This window comes from Xyrauchen texanus, chromosome 34, assembly GCF_025860055.1.
Source record: "Xyrauchen texanus isolate HMW12.3.18 chromosome 34, RBS_HiC_50CHRs, whole genome shotgun sequence".
Classification (NCBI taxonomy): domain Eukaryota; kingdom Metazoa; phylum Chordata; class Actinopteri; order Cypriniformes; family Catostomidae; genus Xyrauchen; species Xyrauchen texanus.
In genome coordinates, this window is record NC_068309.1 from 14935171 (window position 1) to 14949203 (window position 14033).

The 14033-nt window shown below is 38.7% G+C and overlaps 1 protein-coding gene across 3 annotated transcripts in view; it reads left to right on the top strand.

The window, feature by feature from the left end:
• Positions 1-14033, top strand: part of LOC127628221 (RIMS-binding protein 2-like) — a 103566-nt gene that overhangs the window by 79460 nt on the left and 10073 nt on the right. Inside the window, exons 14-23 of one of the 3 annotated variants that reach the window (XM_052104983.1) lie at positions 2188-2339; positions 2904-3740; positions 6288-6416; positions 6550-6693; positions 6906-7029; positions 8014-8139; positions 12460-12629; positions 12713-12881; positions 13478-13575; positions 13685-13756. In XM_052104983.1, the coding sequence (XP_051960943.1) occupies positions 2188-2339; positions 2904-3740; positions 6288-6416; positions 6550-6693; positions 6906-7029; positions 8014-8139; positions 12460-12629; positions 12713-12881; positions 13478-13575; positions 13685-13756 (2021 nt within the window). The remainder of the gene's footprint in view (positions 1-2187; positions 2340-2903; positions 3741-6287; positions 6417-6549; positions 6694-6905; positions 7030-8013; positions 8140-12459; positions 12630-12712; positions 12882-13477; positions 13576-13684; positions 13757-14033) is intronic. The other 2 variants (XM_052104984.1, XM_052104985.1) reach the window with 2 other exon arrangements.

The window sequence follows — 14033 nt, forward strand, 5'->3', positions numbered from 1 at the left end:
ATTAGTAATCCATGCATTGGAACACAAGAAATCAACAGTTACATTCTATAGGACTGAAAATCCATGTCTCGCCATGCATATCACATCATCATCTCTCTCCGTGCAGCGTAGACTGTTTAACGTGCATGCGCTTTCGTAAAGGGACAGAGCGCAACTTTTATTCCCACTTTAAAAGCATTTACTCTCATTAATTTGCCTTTAGAGATGAAGCGCAGAATGAGATGTAATAAACTTTGTTAAACCCTGATTATACATGTGCCTGGAAATCACAGGCTGCTCAGTATCCAAAATGTAAGTATACATTTAATTAGGGGATGTTTCAAAACGTAAACGTTAATTCGACATGATAATGGTTTTTGATATGAAAAGAAGCAAAACCACTATTAGGCTATTATTATCAGAGCTGTTCAGCTGCAGGGTGAAGATGAATGTTTAGAACATTCTACTTCATTTCATCCTCATACATGTCTCATTTCTGGGCCGTACAGGTATTTTTGTGCTTTGTCTATCAGTCAGTGTTGGTCTTGTTTGGGTTGTCTGATTTTATGTTTATATCCTACTGTATATTATACTGTCACAACCAATTTAGTAGCATGATCTCCTCTCTCAGAGTTTCTGATGTTTTTACATTCAGCCAATAATCAAATCTTTAACTCAGTGACTAAATCTTTGATCCTGTGTGTGAAAACAATACACATGGCCAAAAGTTGCATTACAGCATGACTAAACATGTGACCGAAAACACATAATCTCCTCCACTGCTGGGGCCAGTGAAACTTTTGGCAGGGCCAGTAAAAATCTGAAGCACTGGCCCAAACGGGCCAGTACAAAAAATCCTTAGCGCTGAGCCCTGTCTAGATTTCATTCATTTTCACTTCCTCTTATTTCAGTGTTTAGTTTTTCAGTATATTTAGTTTTTATTTTAGTTTTATTGTTTTTGGGTTGCCAAAGTTAACTGATTTAATATAATTATATTAAATTGTGTTAACTTATAATTTATGTAGTTTAAGTTAGATTTAGAGTCATGCTTTTTAGTTTAGTTTTATTTTGTAACATTTAATGTTTTAATGTAGTTTTCATTTACATTTTAGTTTTAATAATTTTAACACCAATACTTTAGCGATTTAGATAAATAGACACATCTAACCTCTCCAGGTTACTCAAAATCTGAATCAAATCACAAAGTATTCTAAAATGTTCAAGAATGTTTAAGACATTTTTTTAAAGTTAAAAAATAAATTCTGATTAGTGCAAAACCCCACTTAAAGGGGTCATGAAGTGCCATTTTTTTAAATAATGTTATTACCATCCCTTTTGATTGGGGTTTTAACTGCCCCATTCTTCAATAACTGTTCCTTTGCGAAGCGTATTATGACTGGTTCACAAGCAATTCATGCTGATACGAGCCAAAAAAATGCACACACATAGTCCAAAGCACGGTGAAATGATGCACACACATACTGTAGGCCCACTGAGACGCACATCGCCGGAAACACATTAAAGCGGTCCAAAATGTCAATCTAGTTCATGTTTACGTACACCAACGATTAAAAATAGCCCATATTGGCGAAAGAACGTGTACATGAGGCATTTTTGCACAAAACAACAAGAGGCAGAGCAGCTGAATGAAAGAGAATTGCTTCGCTATTTCAGAGTTGTAATTTGACACCGCATCTTTTAAAAGCATCGAGACACATGTGAGGGGTCAAATAGTCTATGTAGTTCATGTTTATATACAAAATGATTAAAAATATTCCAGATTGTGTCCCATTTGGTGTTCAGGAATAGTTAGTCACACAAGGCCTGCGCTCTCTAACTGTGCTCCAGTGGACTGGGACAAGGGTGCAATGGCTCATGTTGTGGGATGTGCAAATACAATGAGCAATGTCTCGTGATGTCACAAACAGACAGATTTCTATACTAGACATTTCAGCAGTGTGGCAAATATAAATGCTCTTTTTAGACTGGGGAGGAAGTTTTGAGTTCTGAAATTTACAGTGTGTTTTTATTGTACAGTTACCTCATATGTTTAAATATCAAGGACAATTTGATTCTCCATTTCATAACCCCCTGAACTTGAGCTCAAGCAATTAAATCCACTGAACACAATAAACAATCTATTCTAAATTTCATACCTTTGCAATATAAAGTCTGCCTAACTGGTGTCTGCTAACTGTCCCTCCCCAGGGCCCCCTCTACCTCCACAGGAAGTGCAGGTCCAGTGTGGTCAAGCCCCAGGGATCCTTCAAGTACATTGGAAACCCCCTCCCATGACAACTTTGGGTACCTCCAATGGTGCAAATGTCATTGGCTATGCAGTGTGTACTAAGGGTCAGAGGGTAAGGATATGCATGCATCAGCAGTCACATCTGGTGATGTTAATGTGTTTGAACAGCTCTTGACTAGACTAGACTGGATGAACAAGAGTCATCATGTTATTACTTTAATATCAAAAGTGAGACTGATGCCCTCTGTTTATGGAGTGAACTGGTTGCAAGCACTTAAGCATCTGTTGAAAGCAACTAGTGAAGAAAAACTGTATTCAAACTGAAAGTTTAAAGGAATAGTTCACCCAAAAATGTCAATTCTGTCATGATTTACTCCATGTTGGTTAAAACAGGTATGACTTTCTTTTGTGGAACAGAAATGGAGATTTTAGGCAAAATTACACCCTCAGTCACTATTCACATTATAATATATGGAAAAAACATACAATGAAAGTGAATATTGCTTAATATCTCCTTTTTTGTTCCATGGAAGAAAGTCATATGAGTTTGGAGCAACTTGATGACAGAAGTTTCCTTTTCTGAAAAATTATCCCTTTTAATACAAAGTTGTTTTGTTAAATTTGTTTGAAAATAAGGAGAATGTGGAGTGAAATCTTAACTGAATGATGGTTTCAGATCGCTGAGGTGTTGTATCCACTGGCAGACTACGTTGCAGTAGAGTTGAACCGTCTCCAGTGCTTGGAGGCCCGAGAAGTTATCGTCAGGACTTTATCAGCACAAGGAGAATCTCAAGACTCTCATGTCGCCATCATTCCAAACCACTTGCTGGTGCCTCTTCATAAAACGTACCCTCCTCCTCACCACATCCAGTCCCCTCTCCCACTCCAGCAGTCCCAACCCTTATCCCCTCATCCAGCATCTTTGCCTCTTCCCCCTCACCCTGGACCCCAACCGCCCACCCATCTCCAACCGCTCCCCATTCGTCCCAGCCAGCCACCTCCTCACCTACATCCTCACCATATGCCACATCCCTCACAGCCCTCTCCCCCTCACCTCCAGCCTCTACCACCACACCTCATCCCTCAACCCCAACCCACCATCCCAATGCCACAGCCCCAATTATCAATGGCTATGCCTCAACCCCAGCAGCCCATCCCCATGCTACAACCCCAGCCAACCATCCCTATGCCTCAGCCTCACATTCCCCAGCTGCCCATTCCCCAATCTCAAAGACCACTAAGTGCCAGAGAGCTGGAAACCAAAGAGCCAGGGCCAGGAATGCTTCATTATGGAGGGGGCCCACCTCAGCCATGGGAGCCCGGCTGCTCCCCATCAGGCATGTCCTCAGACCTGCCACATGGACACACCCTGGATGCACCACCCTGCCTCAACCGTCGTTCCCCATCACCTCAAAGGATCCTCCCTCAGCCCAGGGGTACACTCATCCCTGACACTGTGGCCAAGGCTATTGCCAGAGAGGCAGCACAACGGGTGGCAGTGGAGAGTGGACGGGTGAGTAAGTCAGAGCAAAAAACATGTCACATGCTTTTGTGGGAAATTGACCTTAATATATGCAAAAGACAACTGTCCTATAGATAGTATTCGATTACGTCATCAAACACGCCCCCGCCGCCATGATGGATGGGGACACCAGTAAACAAAGCACAGTGTTTCTTCAGTACCAATGGGATAAAGAAATTCTAAAGATTGTGAGCATGAAAAACATTTAAGTTTATATAAAAACACTGGATAATATTTCACGCAGGTGTTTTGAGAAGAAAATATGAAGATAAACTTAACTGGTGGCTTGGATCCTTCAAACTTGTAAGAAAAACGCTTCTGGTTCTGATATTACCAAAGTGTTGTGATATCCTCAATATTTCTTGCTCACAAGTCAGGAAAAATATTCAAGTTTCTAAAATCATGTATTATTTCATCTGTGGATGGTGGCTGGAGAGTAAATGTTTACCGGTGGGAAAGAACAATTGAGAAGTCCGCCGCATTAGTGACATCGCAAAGGTATGTTAACAACAACAACAACACATTGTAGCACACGCTAAATAATGCAGCTAAATGTTTCTTCTTAATATGTGTAAAACTTTATATATGCAAATGCTTTATTCATACTGTATAAAGACATAAAAGATGTTACTGTGACTGCAGTCATTGAGCTCAAAATAATAGTCGAATATTTCTCTGAAATATCACTTTTATTTGTTTCTCTGGTTCAACTCCTGCCGTGAGATTCCCCTCCATTGTAAATGAGCTTTAAGGCCGAAACATACTTCATGCGAGTATGCAAACGCAAGCGCTTGGCCAACGCATGGCCAATGCGTGGTCCTGTTGTACATACTGTACATTATGTGCGCTCTTGCATTGCTCAAACCACAAGGTAGGGGGCAATAGATTTTTTAGGTGACCCCGAAACCGAACGTGGTAGATGAGTCGATAGTTGAGGAGTGGGGAGAGACACAGAGAAAGAGTTTGTTTGTATGACCTGTGGACAAAAAGTCATATGTATATTTTTTGAAAAGAACTCAAATTGCTTCCTGAGTCCACCATGACAGTTTTTGATTAAAAAAGAAAATCTGCTCTATCCCCCCTTGCTGCAACACTGAGAAAGCAGCGCGTACTTGCATTGGGTTTCTGAATTGAGTGCTGACACATTTCAAAATGCAAAGACACGTGAAATTCAAGAGTATATTTGGGCCTTGAAACTGTTTTATTATAGATTTAGTTCTGCTGTTCGCTGTCTTAGCTTACTTCAGTGTTCAGAGAATATGAGAAATAAAGAACAGTAAAACAGGCTTCTTGTGTAATTATTACTTTTATATTTGTTATCATTTTATGCATTCATAGCATATCATATTTATAAATCAAGAATGGTCTCTTTATTCATACTTTCATAGCTCTGTTTTCACTGATACTTGCTACAATACAATGACTGGTAATGTTTACAGCTGACTTTAAAGACACAACCCTGCCAAGTTTTGTACTACCTTCAATGTTACACTGTCTACTTGAAAATACATTTTATAAATGAGACATGGTCAAACACTTAATACTTTTGGATTATTCACACAAGCCTACACACAAGATATGAAAGCAGCTTACATGCTAATGCTAACGTTCCAGAGTCCTTAATGCTTTATGTAAACAAAGAACAGAATGCTAGTGTTGGACGTTCAAGATTCAATTTATTGTCATTCAGCATTTACACAGGGGAACAAGACAAAAAATATTAATTAAAGGGCCAAGACTGAAATGAAGAAAAAGTACAAATGGGAGAAACAGCCAGGTAAACATTAGTGTGTCGTTAGACTGTACCTTAGCCTTAAGCTGGCCAACAATCTGTATTACTCCAGTAACATTGAGAGATATATCCTTACAGTTCCTAGATTTATCTTAAAAGATGTTCTTTGCCCATTGGCCATATTATAACAATATACTGGTTACCATTTGAAAATGGTAAAACAACCAGTTTATAAATTATATAAACTTGATAGTATAACCAAACTTTATATACTACACTAAACTTTGTGGTATTTAGTAATAATCTATCTCCTGCTGCATCGGCAGGTTAATTGTTTTGATCAGTGTCTCCAGACAAGATGGCTAAGGCACTTGTCGTGACGTCATCGGAATACTATCTATAAGTTCTTGAAAGAGTTCATGAACAGACATACAATAGATTAGTAGATATCCTGACACGGTGCTTATCCTCAGCAAAATAGACAGATCTCATTCTTAAAGGAATAGTTCATCCAAAAAGGAAAATTCAGTCATTTACTCACCCTCATGTTGTTCCAAACCCAAATTTAAACACAAATGTAGATGTTAGGCAGTATGGTAGCCTCAAGTCAACCTTCACTTTCGTTGAATTTTCTTTCTCTCCATACGGTGAATGGTGACTGAGACTTAACATTATGCCAAACATCTCCTTTTGTGTTCCACGGAAGAAATAAAGTAATATAGTTTGAGGGCGAGTGAATGAGAGCATTTTCATTTTTTTGGTGTACTATCCCTTTAAGACTTCTGAAAGTACTTTAATATATTTAGATGGAGAGGAGAAGCCAGGGCTTTCACTCTCAAAATTCAGATGAGGAAGAGGATGAGGAAAGCTATCAGGCTCGAAGAAGAGGAGCATCTGTGGATGACTTCCTCAGGGGCTCAGAGCTGGGCAGGCAGGTATGGCAGTTTAAGTGATTGCCTTACCAAGTAATAACAGGATTAACAGGTAAATGACAGTGTGGAATCCTTTGGTCTGTTGGATGTGCTTGGCTTTGTTTTGCTGTATTGTCTCACAGTATGCATTCCACAGTCTCATTACAGTCACAGTGAAGAGTATCAGACAGAGAGTAGCCGAGGCTCGGACTTGTCGGACATCTTGGAAGAGGATGAGGAGGAGTTGTATTCAGAAATGCATGAAGAAGGCCGGCGATGGCACTCCCACAATGCAAACAAGGTATCTCAGAGGACAAGGATCTTTGGATCAGTTTCCATGGACCTATGGATTACTATGTTTTGTTTGGCTATACCTAAAATAACAGACAGACAAAAACACAAACAGACAAATAAATAAAAAGACAGATTGTAAATTGACAGTGTTAAGGGAAATTATTATATCTTTGAATTAACATCCTGACTTTAACAATTTGGTTTCTCTCCTCGTTCAAGTCTGGAGGAGGCACTCAATCTTCGTGTCAACTGGATCGGGACTCATATCGGAAGTCAGCTCACAGAGGCCCTCAACCTCAGCGTCACCCTCTCTCTGTGCCATCCATTGGTCAGTGCTTTCCCAGTAAGAGACAGGATGTGGAGACCTGTCTGTCCTCCAGCTTCCTTTTTGGCCTCTTTAATGTCCTGCTCCATATTTTGTGTTAAACTGTTAAACGTCCATAAGCTTGTCAATTTGTTAATCAACACTGTGTTTCAACCATAACCATATACTGTTGCTTTCTGTCAATATAACCCACTCTTTTTTTATTCTACAATCATCCCTGAATCTTTAAATCTAGCATAACGTTTTCCATAAAGGTGCCTATTTCTTTTATAAATCCAGATTGAGGGACCAACAACCTCTAAAAACATGTGCATTACAGTGTTGATGGTTAACTAACTATAAGAGTGGTGTGACAGTAGTTGAATTGTTTTTGAAATAGTGTTGTTTTTCCAGTAACAATCTGCTTTTAACCAACAAGTAGTGGTATAGTGCAACAAAATGCTAAATCGCTGTTTGTAATGTCACATTGTACTGTGCGCACAACTTTTCAGCCACGTGAGGAGAAGCAACACTCAAACACAGTCCTCTAAACTGACCTATCTCTCACATGCAGCATTGGAAAGTCAGATTCATTCTAGTGAATTTGTTCGTTGGACAGTTTTTGTAAATGAACCAATTAAAAAAAAACTATTCACTGATTCGAGTCCCTGTGCAGAAGTTGTTTTTGTGCCAGAAACTATAGCTCTGAATATATTGTATTATATTAAATTATTGTACAACTAAATATAAAAAAAAAAAAAAAACGTTATTGCCCTCTTAATAGCTTCTATGTACTTTTAGCTTGTAATTTAACACCCTATCAAAAGGGTAGCTTGACTGTACTTTAGCTATTTTAAATTATGATAAAAAAAGTAGTTAAAAGTAGCTTCCTCAACACTGGTGCAGAAATATTCAAAGCATCTTCACCTCGTTAACATCCCTGAATTTTCAAGTTGGGCTCAGAGGGCTGAGGCAAAATAGCCTCACATGGCATAACAACTCTCTGATTGGTGTTTCCCTCAGAGATAACCACTGAGAATAACAGTGAAGGGAACCTCTCTCACGTCAAGGAGGATGTTTACTATGGCAGTGTAGCGCGACACAGGACATGGTCCTGCCGGAGGCATGGGGGACGCAGGCCTCCTTATGGTAGGTGTTGCAGCTACCTTGCTCAACCAAAGCATAGTCAGAGCAAGCACCGATGTGATAGAAGAAAATGACAAAAACGCATGAAACACTGGACTGCACCAAGATGGAAGCTTGTGTTCTGCCTCCACACAGGCAGTAAGATAAGGTTGCCAATAGCAACATGTTTGCTCAGAGAATGCTCCTCCCTCTTGCACTGACCCACCAATGGATGTGTGTCAAACCCCTGCTCTTTTCAACCTGACCACAATCATACTTTTACTTTGGCTGTGCATGACTGAATGGTTAAAGTCAAGGGTGGCATCTTTCGCTGAACAATGTAATTAGGTAACATTTCACCAACCTGACAGGAAGATAAAGCAAACAATTCCTTTGCATCAGCTGCAAAGGCAACTATGTGGAATGCACATTTGGCATGTTGGAGTCACAATCGAGTACAGCTCTGTAGATGTGATACGGAGAAAATGAAACGGGTGTAGTTTTATCCAGGGCTAATCAGCTCCATCTGATGAGTCTCTTTTAGATTCAGATCTCTGCATGGTTACAGTAGCTCAGACTGTGTGTGCTCTCCTCTCTCTCTCTGTGTTTCTGTGTGTGTGACTGGCAGGCTCTCAGCGAAGAGCATGTTTGGCTTGCTACTCATCTGTAACTGGCTGCCATATGGGTGTCTTATTCCCAAACACCAAACTCCCACACATGGGCAAACACACACACACACACCACAGCTATCATATTATTGTAAAAAAAAATAAAAATAATAATCTTTAACCCACACAAGATTGTGTTCTGCAAATAAATGTATTGTCTACAGTGCAAGTATGAAGAAGACACATACTCACTATACTGGTCTGAATTGCATGCTCATTCAAACTGTCTCTCATTTTTAATATTCTCACCTGATATGACTGTATGTTGTTTGTTACTTGCTTTAAAATTATATTTCTTAAATTGTGCATATTCTTTATATTACAGGACAAGTGAACAGCTATATTTGGGTAGTTGACAAATAACGTTAACATCTGTATTTTTTACTCAACATCAAGATTTGAGCTAAAGGAATATTTCGGGTTTAATCACGTTAAGCTTGATCAACAGCATTTGTGGCATAATGTTGATTACCACACAAAACATTTTTTCAACTTTTTTTTCTTCTCCCCTTTTTCCCCAATTTGGATTGCCCAATTTCCAATGCGCTCTAGCTGCTCGTGGTGGCGTGGTGACTCGCCTCAATCCAGGTGGCGGAGGATGAATCTCAGTTGCCTCCGCATCTGAGACCGTCAATCCGCGCATCTTATCACGTGGCTTGTTGTGCGTGTTACCACAGAGCTATAGCGCATGTGGAGGCTTCATGCTATTCTCCGCGGCATCCAAGCATAACTTGCCACGCGCCCCACCGAGAGCAAGAACCACATTATAGCGACCACGAGGAGGTTACCCCATGTGACTCTGCCCTCCCTAGCAACCGGGCAAATTTGGTTGCTATGGGGACCTGGCTGGAGTCACTCAGCACGCCCCGGATTCGAAATTGCGACAGCGTCCGCATCTTTACACGATGAGCTACCCAGGCAGAAATGTGAAGCTTATAATTTTATAAAATTCTCATGTAATGGGATTACGTATTTAAAATACTAAATATTAATAACTATATTCCAGGGATGGGCATAGTTGGTAATTTTGTCTGCTCGAGTACTGGAGGGATGACACATATATAACTATATATAATAATTAACGTTTCCCAACGTCTTTGGCTGCTGAATTGCATCTTGTTGTTCCAGTGTATCGTCTATTCATTTTTATAGGCTTTGTACAAAAGATTGCATAATCAAAACTATAATGCATCATATTTTGTCATTATGTGAAGGTTCGCTGCCCAATTCAATGAAAGATCTTTGTCCCCATGTGCACTTGCAAACTGTAGTCTGGCTTTTTTATGGCAGTTTTGGAGCGGTGGCTTCTTCCTTGCTGAGCAGCCTTTCAGGTTATGTCGATATACGACTTGTTTTACTGTGGATATAGATACTTGTCTACCTGTTTCCACCAGCATCTTCACAAGGTCCTTTGCTGTTTTTCTGGGATTGATTTGCACTTTTCGCCCCAAATTATGTTAATCTCTTGGAGAAAGAACTCGTCTCCTTCCTGAGTGTTATGATGGCTGTGTGGTCCCATGGGGTTTATACTTTTGTACATCTGTACAGTTTGTACAGATGAACGTGGTACCTTCAGGCATTTGGAAATTGCTACCAAGGATGAACCAGACTTGTGGAGGTCAAATTTCTTTAGATTTTACGACGATGTCAAGCAAAGAGGCACTGAGTTTGAAGGCATCCACAGACACACTTCCAATTCAGTTAATTTAATTAGCTAAATGTCTAAAGGCTTGACACCATTTTCTGGAATTTTCCCAGCTGCTTAAAGGCACAGTTTCACCTTGTGGCAGGGCGGAGGGCGGGGCCGGGTCGTGATTATACACATCCGGTCCCTTATCAGGCTAATCAAGCCTCCGAGAGGGATAAAGGTTGACTGCGGAGGATTGTGCGGTAGAGAGAGATAGTTTACGGACATGTCCGTCATGTGTGTGTGTTTGTGTCTTAAGTTTATCATTAAAAATATTATTTGTATTGTCAAGCCGGTTCTCGCCGCCTCCTTCCCATTGAACCGCTTTACACACCTTTATGACTCATTGACATTACTATATTACAGGTTTTTCTGTTGAAGCATAATTTTCTGTAACACTGCTTTTGAAATTATGTGTTGTGAAAACTGCTATACAAATAAAAATGACTTGACTAGTGCTTTCACACTATTGTGAGTGAAAAGGTGGCTATGACATCACTGAGGAACTTTCACTTTGGAGCTTAATGGAGTATAGCTACAACGTGTTTCTACAGCTTAACTAAAAACAGTTAGAAATGCTTTGACAGATGAAACATAAATCCAATAAATAAAAATTACATGCCTTGTCAAATGTCTTTTATGCAGTTAGGGTATTTATTTCTTACATTTTTTACAAGAAATGCTAACCAATGTAGTCTTTTACATTTTTTAGAAAGCTACAAATCTGCATTACATATTTGGCTTTTTTATTTTTATTTTATAGTGAAGTGTATTTTCATTATTTACCTGTTTATAGTTAAAACAAGTGAAAAACTGTGCCAGTGCTAAAGAAGTAATCCAAAGTATTTAGATCAACTTCGTTGAAGATTATATCAAATATTACACACGTTTTAACAGAAGAATAAATATACAGGGCATACCCACAATCCCTTGCTGCTTGAATTATGTTTCCTTGGTCAGAGTGAACAGATTGGGGAATTTAAATAATTGTTATTAAGAATTCATAGATGTTTTAGCTCTTTTGTTGTATTATTTATGCTTTGTTGCAATTAGATGTTTTGTGTAATATCACCATTAGGGTGGTCTGTGGCTGTTTGGCCAAGTTGGTCACACTATCTCAGTTCTCTTTGTTCATGTGCAGCTGAAGTGCATATATGAATTTCTGTAAATAATTATTTAATAGCTGACCTAGAATCAGTAACCATCTTTATTTGACCTGTGCTGTTGTTTGATCTATATTTAATGTTTGATCTGTGTTAAGTCTACTTGCATGTAGTTAACTTAAATATTTAAGTTCACTCTACTTGAAAGCCAAGTTAATTGAACTATAATACTCAAGTTTTTGGAGACCCTATTACTCAATGGAATTGAGGGAACGAGTTTACTCAATCAAATTAGTGCAATGAGTTTATTAGGGTTTTCAGTGTAGCCTCAATTCTGTAATAGTTTGAGTTATTCTTAAGTCTATGTATTTTTAAGAAAAATAAGTTCATTGAATTTAAATATTTTAGTTCAAAACTTGACATTTCAAGAAATACTTAAGACAACTTGATTTTTACAGTAATGACAACTTTAGGGTTTACAGTGTAGTGCTTTTATAAAATTATAAGCTTCACATTTCTGCCTTTAAACCCTCCAAAAATGGGAACTATTCACTTCCACTGTAACCTAAAAGAAAAGGAGGGATGACTTGAAATTATTTTATGTGCTAATCAACATTATGCCACAAATGCTGGCGAGTGAGCTTAATTTGTATTGAACCCAGAATATTCCTTTAATATGAGGTCATAAAACCTGCTTGTATTATAATTATACAAGAATTTAAAAATGTTATTTAAGATAAAGTCTCCTGTACCATGTCACTCTGCTGGATACTGCTATCACAACTTGAAATGTCATGTCAACTACCCAGTTGCTATATAGGGGAGATATAGTGGCAATTACAATCTGTCTCTTAGACATGTCGTTTTTACCCATTTATTGTTTTAGATGGCTATCGGGCCCAAAGCCATCGTTCTCCTCTATACTATGATGAGTCTGAGCAGGAGGATCCATTCCGAATCTTCGTGGCTCTGTTTGACTATGACCCTTCCTCTATGTCTCCTAACCCTGATGCTGCTGATGAGGAGCTCCCTTTTAAAGAGGGACAGATAATCAAGGTTAAATGCTGCTCAGCAGGGGTTAAATTATCTGCTTTTAATTGGCATTCCTATTGTTCCAGCATCCCTCTCTCTATTTATAGGTGTATGGAGATAAGGATAATGATGGCTTTTATCGCGGGGAGATCCGTGGCATGTCTGGACTTATTCCCTGTAACATGGTGTCAGAGATCCGTGCTGAGGATGATGAGACAATGGAGCAGCTCATGAAACAGGGCTTTCTCCCTCTCAACACCCCTGTGGACAGAATAGGTCTTCAATCTCATATTTACCTAAACATACTACAATGATACAAAAATCTCATATTTACTAAATTCTATTGTAACTGTGCGGATTTACTTTCTTGCAGTCTCTGGTTATGTTCAGAATGGAATGGTAGTGTAGTGCTTAAAGCATACTATGCAGTAAACCCTGTACTTTTTTAAAATGGTATGTGAAACAGTACTCGTTATTCAACGATTACAATTTCATACAGTTATAGGTTACATTGTTGTCACATGACCTCGTTATGCTGCATGTGAGAGGCACTCAGTTATCATGTAAGAAGTAAAAATGTAGCATTTTATTACAATTTTGTTTTTGGCACTTCAATCAAGAACTTTTTAAGAAAGACACGTTGAAATCACGGGTGATATTAATTTGGGTTCTTTCGTTGTATTGCTCATCTTGTTGTTTATTTATTTATTTTTGGCAAATATATTAGGTTATTCTATGCATTCAGGAAATTTGCATACTGTGCCTAGTATTTATATAGAAAATAGTACAAGTAGTCCAGTATGTAAATATGCTTTTCCAAACATAGCTAGCATCTCTCTCTCTGATACAATTCTCTACTCCTTGATCTACAGAACAAAATAGGAGAGGTCGCCACCCAGTGGCCACTAGACGAATGGTTGCATTATACGACTACGACCCCAGAGAGAGCTCCCCAAATGTGGATGTCGAGGTGTTAAAAATCACACACACTTGAATATATATGTATTTATGCATTCTCAGGTTTTCAATCTGCTGAAAAGGCTTGTATATAGTTTCTGATCATGTGCTTTTTCACCCAGGCTGAACTGACATTCTGTGCTGGTGATATCATTGCTGTTTTTGGGGATATTGATGAAGATGGGTTCTATTGTGTAAGTTTGGTTCTTGTGCTGACCGGTGTGCAAATTATACAGTGACTTTCAATGAGTCAACTTGTTTAAATAAATTTCTGGTAACACTTTACAATATGGTTTAATTAGTTAACATTATCAACATTAGTTAACATGAACAATACATTTACAGCATTTATTTGTTAATTTCAACATATAGTAATACATTTAAAATGAACTAACAATGAACATTTGTATTAACTAACATTAACAAAGATTAATAAATGCTGTAATTTATTGCTGTCATTGTTAGTTCATG